Source organism: Bufo bufo, chromosome 2, assembly GCF_905171765.1.
Source record: "Bufo bufo chromosome 2, aBufBuf1.1, whole genome shotgun sequence".
Classification (NCBI taxonomy): Eukaryota; Metazoa; Chordata; class Amphibia; order Anura; family Bufonidae; genus Bufo; species Bufo bufo.
The window spans coordinates 79,349,206-79,357,101 of record NC_053390.1 but is presented as its reverse complement, the minus strand read 5'-3'; the positions used below and the strand labels follow the sequence as shown (position 1 = coordinate 79,357,101).

General features: G+C 43.1%; 1 protein-coding gene across 1 annotated transcript in view; it reads left to right on the top strand.

Annotated features, from left to right (window-relative positions):
• The first annotated feature begins 255 nt into the window (after positions 1-255).
• The window catches only part of ITGA2 (integrin subunit alpha 2), a 125,444-nt gene continuing 117,803 nt past the window's right edge, over positions 256-7,896 (top strand). The window contains exon 1 of the mRNA XM_040421263.1: positions 256-373. Within this exon, the coding sequence (XP_040277197.1) occupies positions 331-373 (43 nt within the window). The 5' untranslated portion in view covers positions 256-330. The remainder of the gene's footprint in view (positions 374-7,896) is intronic.

The following is a 7,896-nucleotide window of genomic DNA, read 5'->3' as shown; positions in this document are numbered from 1 at the left end:
CAAAGAAAAAAAAGAATAAGCCAAATGTTACATAATATGTGCTGCAAACCCTGTGTGTGTGGCCCCTGTGCACACATGATATTTACTATCATCCTGCACCGACTCATGCCCATGCTATTTATCTGCACTGAGTGGGCACACTGACTCATGTGCCAACCTGACTGCAGGAGCGCTGGGCGCTGATTTGGTGTATTCATTGTGAAATCCTCTAGCTCCACCCCAGCCATTCATTGCTGTGCTATAAGATCTCCGGCCACGGGGAAGGCTGAGCTCTTAACCTTCTGCTGCCATCCACAAGAAGCCCGGGACAGGTTTCCTCTCTGCTTTCAGATGGACAGAAGAAATGACATTTCTTTGCTGCTGATAATCCAAGGTAAGGTCCTGGTTTGCTGCATCGCGTCACTTGCGTCTATAGATATTTCATGACTTGGAAGTTTACAAAGTTGCTACAAGTTGGATGCTGTGTTTCTCGGATCATTAGGAATTAGAGATGTTTTAGAAAATGTATTTTTCAGCTGTCCGGTGTCAGTGAAACATGGATGGCCCACGGACAGCAAAAAACGGAGACACGGATCCATAACGGACAGATTCACGGAGGCATCACTGACCACCTTCTCACGGATTTGAGCAGGGACGTGTGAATGAGGCTTTACAGTGTAAAGTTGTAAGGCACAATCTGTTCTGAGTTAGGCTAGGTTCACACTAGTGTCCTGGCCACAGAGCCATGGCCGATGTGCGACCTTCAAGTCTCCATGTAGCCCTAGCCTCACGTTGCTGTCATCAAAAATATGGGAAAGCTTGATGAAACCGGGAATAGTAGTGTGAATAGAGCCCAGAATGACAAATTCAGCTCTGCTAGACCTCTGACAAGACGCTGTACTGTTTTAAATTAGCAGTTGTTCAGTCATTGTGCCCATTTCCAGCGTACAAATGTAGCAGAGGTGAACATGTCGTCTTTTTCTCTTTTGCAGTATAACAATGGGCCGCAGTCAGAACATATTGATGTATTGCATGAAGTTATGCCAAAAGACAAAGCTAGCTCTGCTGCATTGCCAAACTCAGCACTGCTACATATGCAATTCAGTCTTCAGAGGCTGCCAAATCCTTTAACTCTGTGTTATAATATTGCTCTGCTAAAGCAGCAGTCCTGTGTAAAACCCCAGGAAGCATTCTGTGATGTCACTGTGTGTTCTTCCAAATGGCAAACTCATTACTTCTACAGCTGACAAACTGAAATAGCCGAGCAATGACGTTTTTTTAATCTTCTACCTGTTGTAACCTGACTGTAAACTGCCTGGAGTGCAATGTGAACACTGACGACGGTAAGTCCTCGTGCACACAACCGTATTTTGTTTCCTTGTCCATTCCATATTTTTTTTACTGATAGGATTCGGACCCATTCATTTCAATGGGTCCACAAAAAATGCAGACAGCGCACCATGTGCTGTCCGCATCAGTATGTCCGTTCCGTGGCCCCGCAAAAAAAATTGTGCATGTCCTATTTTTTTCTAGTTTGCGGACAAGGATAGGCATTATTACAATGGATAAACAAAAATAACGGATCCGCAAAAAAAAAAACAACGGATGCCATACGGACGTCATCCGTTTTTTTTTTTGTTTTTTTTGCGGATCCGCAATTTGCAGACCGCAAAACACATACGGTCGTGTGCATGAGGCCTAACTCACGATTCGTTCTAGTGTAGATGATGTGTCCATTGTGTTTGTATAGCGGACGACTTGTGGCAGCTTTGTTTGCACTGTATCTGCATTCCAATATATAGTAGGTGTAGCAGAGTTGAATTTGTTACAACATTATGTTACACTATGTTACATACGTAGTTTTGTGTTGTGAATTTTTTTAAAATTGCGCAAATTGATCAGCGCTCTTGTAGCCTTTTTATGTTTTTAGGTATAGTGGCCCATATAGCATGTTGTGGCACCTTCCGTTTTGTTTGTTTTTCATGCCTTGCAGCTTTTTTATAGGCAGGTATGTACCCTTCCCCCTGTAATGTTATTCTTCTGTAAAGAAGTATGGGTAAAATGTATTGGCAAAAAAACCTAACAGACATTGGGCTTTTTTTTTTAAGCAATGCAAGTCTATGGGACAAAAACAAAAACTAGGAATGAGGGAAATAAGGTTAAAAACAGCCGGATGCAGAGCATGCTCTGATTTAAAAATAATTATATATATCACACCTCAAGGGTGAAAAACTACAAAAAAATACCTGTTTTTAAGGGGTTTTCCCGGTTTTTATATATGGCGCATGCAAACATTTTTGTCCTTGTCCGCTCCATTTTTATTTTTTTTGCAGCCCATATACGGAACCATTCATTTCAATGGGGCTGCAAAAAAACTGAAATAACTCTGCATTGCCATTCTTCAAAAAAAGATACATGTCCTATTCTTGTCTGTTTTATGGACAAGGATAGGCATTGTTACTATGGATCCGCAAAAAAAAGGATGCAATACGGATGTCACACAGACGTGATTCGTATTTTGTGGACCGTAAAATACATACGGTTGCGTGCATGAGCCCTAAGGCCCCTTTCACACGAGCGAGTATTCCGTGCGGATGCGATGCGGGAGGTGAACGCATTGCACCCGCACTGAATACTGACCCATTCATTTCTATGGGGCTGTTCACATGAGCGGTGATTTTCACGCATCACTTGTGCGTTGCGTGAAAATCGCAGCATGCTCCTCTTTGTGCGTTTTTCACGCAACGCAGGCCCCATAGAAGTGAATGGGGTTGCGTGAAAATCGCAAGCATCCGCAAGCAAGTGCGGATGCGGTGCGGTTTTCACGCACGGTTGCTAGGAGACGATCGGGATGGAGACCCGATCATTATTATTTTCCCTTATAACATGGTTATAAGGGAAAATAATAGCATTCTGAATACAGAATGCATTGTAAAACAGCGCTGGAGGGGTTAAAAAAATAATAATAATAATTTAACTCACCTTAATCCACTTGATCGCGGTGCCCGGCATCTCCTTCTGTCTCCTTTGTTGAATAGGACCTGTGGTGAGCATTAAGTACAGTTATAGGACCTTTGATGACGTCACTCCGGTCATCACATGGTACGTCACATGATCTTTTACCATGGTGATGGATCATGTGATGACTGGAGTGACGTCATCAAAGGTCCTGGAATGAATGCTCACCACAGGTCCTGTTCAGCACAGAAGGAGACAGACGAGATGCCGGCAGCGCCAGCAAGTGGATTAAAGGGTTTCTATCACTTCATATGACATAATTAGCTGGCAGACACTAGCGACCTGCTAGTGTCTGCTCTGGCCAACCATCCTACTATAATCACTTGTGGGGCAGCGGTTTTGCTAAAAAACTAACTTTTATAAATATGCTAATGAGCCTCTAGGTGCTATGTGGGCGTCATTAGCACCTAGAGGCTCCGTCTACCTTCATACACAGCGGCCGCCCAGCACGTCCCTCCAGCCCGCCCATGTCCTCCTCCGTGTGACGCAGCGGCCGAATTCTCGCGCATGCGCCGTGCGCGGCTGTATTCGGCGCATTAGAGATGTCTGAGCTCGGAGCGGTCAGACATTCAATGCGCATGCGCGGAACAGCCGCGCATGCGCATTGAATGTCTGACCGCTCCGAGCTCAGACATCTCTAATGCGCCGAATACAGCCGCGCACGGCGCATGCGCGAGAATTCGGCCGCTGCGTCACACGGAGGAGGACATGGGCGGGCTGGAGGGACGTGCTGGGCGGCCGCTGTGTATGAAGGTAGACGGAGCCTCTAGGTGCTAATGACGCCCACATAGCACCTAGAGGCTCATTAGCATATTTATAAAAGTTAGTTTTTTAGCAAAACCGCTGCCCCACAAGTGATTATAGTAGGATGGTTGGCCAGAGCAGACACTAGCAGATCGCTAGTGTCTGCCAGCTAATTATGTCATATGAAGTGATAGAAACCCTTTAAGGTGAGTTAATTTATTTATTTATTTTTTAACCCCTCCAGCGCTAGTTTACTATGCACTTTGTATTCAGAATGCTATTATTTTCCCTTATAACCATGTTATAAGGGAAAATAATTCAATCTACAGAACACCGATCCCAAGCCCGAACTTCTGTGAATGTTTTGCACTCATGCGGAAAAATCGTGGGTGTTCCCGCAACGCACCCGCACATTTTCCCGCAACGCCCGTGTGAAAGAGGCCTTAGTTGCCCATAGCAACCAACCAGATTCCAACTTTCATTTTCAAAATGAGCTCTGAAAAATGAAAATTGGGATCTGATTGGTTGCTATCAGGGATGAGCGAATCGACTTCGGATAAAATATCCGAAGTCGATTCGCATAAAACTTTGTTCCAATACTGTACGGAGCAGGGGCTCCGTACTGTATTAGAATGTATTGGCTCCGATGAGCCGAAGTTATTGCTTCGTGATGTCTCGCGAGACTTCGGGTAAACTTCATAAATTAATAACTTCATAAATTAATCAGCTCTGTACAGTATTGGAATAAAGTTTTATGCGAATCGACTTCGGATGTTTCATCCGAAGTCGATTCGCTCATCCCTAGTTTTTATGGGCAACTAAGAGCCAGTTTTCCTTGGCACCAGGTTTGATAAATCCCACCATACTGTTTGCTTCCTGATGGGATTCTTCATGTTGTAAAACTTCTGTGTTCTCTTAGATAATGAAGGTATCATCATCATCATCATGAGAGTCTTAACCTTGCTTCCTTATGAGGTCTCTGCCTGCAGGTTAATGGGGGTCAGCAGGGTCTTTGATCTTGAGCTTCCAGAGACCCTTTTCCTTACAGACCACTTATCTATGAAACCCCTGTTACTCGCCCTTGTCTTCATTCCTAAACCATCTGGAGCCCTTTAGTGTAAATAGAAATGACATCAAAGGAGCAGAGATGCTAATGATCCCTTGTAGGAGTGAAAGTCATATCTAAGCTTGGGCTTCCAAAGTAACAAGCAAACATCAGTGACAGATGGTAATGAGGCAGCGCCACCCAGTGGTCAGATTATAATGAAAATAGATAAATTATCATGAAATTATCATGTCTCAATACACATTTTTTGCTAAGTAGTATACAAACTGTCACATCTCGTGCAATGTGTATTATTAATTTGAGTCACAATGTCAATATTTTTGCACATACAGTAGCTGGTTAGGTTGTGGTTTGTGGAGTGATTAGGGACCATGCCTTACTGTCCAGCAAGGTCAGTCGCTGGTGCGGAAAAATTGCGAGACTCCATACTGCCACTTCCGCTTAAAGATTCAGGATCTCATGTCATTGTAAAAGACGCAATGATCTCTGGTGGCCATATACAAAGTAATGGCCTGGTGCAGAGGTTGCAGTTACACATAGGACCTGGTGCCTCAGAGGACATCACAGATACATAACATTACATTATTCCATTACATTCACAGAGTTTATAAGCGTGCATACACTATATCTGCAGTGAGCCCCTTGGGAGTCGGTGCAGAGGATGGAAATGGCAGTGGCCCCAATGAGGTGTGTCACTATGTACTCCCTCAGGTCATTGCTCCCTGGTATGCCATCCTGCTGATGTCTCTCCTCAGAACTTTTGGCTAACACCTTAAAGCTGACAGTTGTAGCTGTAGGTGTCCAATATGTAATGTGGGCTTTTATGAGTTGGCTTGGCCTGGATGTGATCTAAGTTGATGGGTGTCTGAGCCGTAGTCCCTAACCTGCAGCAAGATCTGTATAGCTGTAGTTACTGGTTACTCTGCTGACCGTAACAATGGTGTTTTGTAGATAACTGTACATTTTGGATCCTTCAGTCTCTCTGGAGTGGTGGTCTCACAGATGAGCCAGTACTCTGGACCCTAAGGTCCTTGGAGCAGGAGCAATAGGAGATGTTTCCTCAGTCCTAGCTGACACTTCCCTCCCCAGGCTGGAAGTAGGACCTGCCCACTCCTACCAAGAATGGAAGAATTAGGGAGGTAATGAAAAATAGTGCCCAGACAGTATGTACAATAGGGTTATACAGTACATGGGTGTAACTATAGCCATAGTAGCCATAGAACTTGCTACGGGGTCCAGAGGTTGGTGGGTCCTATCAGCTGCAAGAACATTGTATGTTTTGGGGGGAATAACAATATGGCTGCTTTTTGCTATAATGTGGGTGTTCTGGTATCTGGTGCTATCATACATACCTTTAATTATTGCTAATGTTATAATTTTATTACACTGGGTGGTTGGGGCCCCATCTTATTTTGCCATGGAACCCTATGAATCATAGTTACACCCCTGATAAAGTATATGCACACAGCAAATGAATGCCCCCATAGGTTGTCCACACAATACAGCAATGGAGTGCCCAAGTAATACAGTCATACAATGCCCAAATACTAACTCGATATGGTATGCAAATAATACCGCCCTATATTGTCCATAAAAAATTCAATGCCCAACAAAAACTGCCATTAAATGTCCTTCAAAATACCGCCATATAATGCTTACATAGGGAAGAGGTTAATGGTAAAGTCCGTCATGTTTGGGGGCAGAGAAGGTTGAAATACTCCACTCTCAGATTGCTTCTTGGGTCCAGTCATTGAGGCCTCCAAGTCAAAGATGGGCACTGGGCAGTTAGGGTGAAAACCTACATTGTTCCTTATGATGCAGACTTCATCTGCTGCAGAAGCTCTTTACAAAGAGTAAAGGGATCTTTCTGCCCATGACCTTCAAAAAGAAAAAAGATGGTGTGCAGCTCTTGGGTGTATTATGATGTTCTGCAGCAGCTGGGGCACAGAACTGTATAAAATACAGGGCACATTTACTATAGTGTTTGAGCCTGTTTTTAGTCGAAAAAATTTTTAGACAGTCTCATTTTATTAGTCGTATCTATTACTGAAATTGTGCCTGTTTTGGAGGCTTTTGCATCTCGTTCGACTATTTTGTAGTTTTAGACTAGTTCAGGAGTTGTCTATATTTTTGCAACTTTTTTTTCGATCTATTTATGTAGGTGCGCCTTTTTACACATGAATTAGACTTAAAAACGGTCTAATTTTTACTCCACTCCAGGGCCGGCTTATTTTTATTCGACAGTTTTGAGTGGTAAAGTGCAGCTTTTTTCTCCACAGATGCAACTATTTTTAATGCGCAAATAAAGCGAATATAAACCTGTCATACTGAAAAAGACAAGAGAAGAAAAAAAAGGGAAAAAGAAGGAGGAGATTAGAGAACCTTTGCACAAAAGGTATCCCACTCACTGGGCGCCAACGGTGATGGGATTATTACTCAATTATTGGAAAGAAAAAAAAAAAGTACAAACAACCACAGTAGGGGAGGCTGCTAAAAAAATAGCTTCAGCACCAGGCTAAACGCCTAAATCATCACAGGAAAAGATACGTGTAAGATTTTTGGTCTATAATGGTTTTGACCTTCTTAATTAAATTAAAATTACACAAGAAAGCGCCTAATCCCCACAAACATCAATAATAAAAACTCAATAAAATGTCGCAAATTTGCATTATAAAAAGCATCAAAACTGTGAGCATTACTACTCACTTCACTGAGGGGCTGTCAAACCGGCATGCATCTGCCTTAGACAGTACCCCCCGGCCAAGGTCACTTAAAGAAATCACGCCGATTCTTGCATGGACATGCAATGTAAAATTAATTGATTCTTACTCACTTCACTGGGGGAATGTCAAACAGGTATAGTATCAGGATACCTAAGACAATATCCCCCGGCCAGGTTTGCTTGTGATATATCAGTGGTCGAAATCCACACACATCCAGACTAGGCTCATCTTCATTTTCTTTATTCAATAGGGCTCAACGCGTTTCGGGGTGTACATAAAAAAAACCTTCTTCAGGAGCAAAAGATTAAACAATGAGTGTGTAATTTTAATTTAATTAAGAAGGTCAAAACCATTATAGACCAAAAG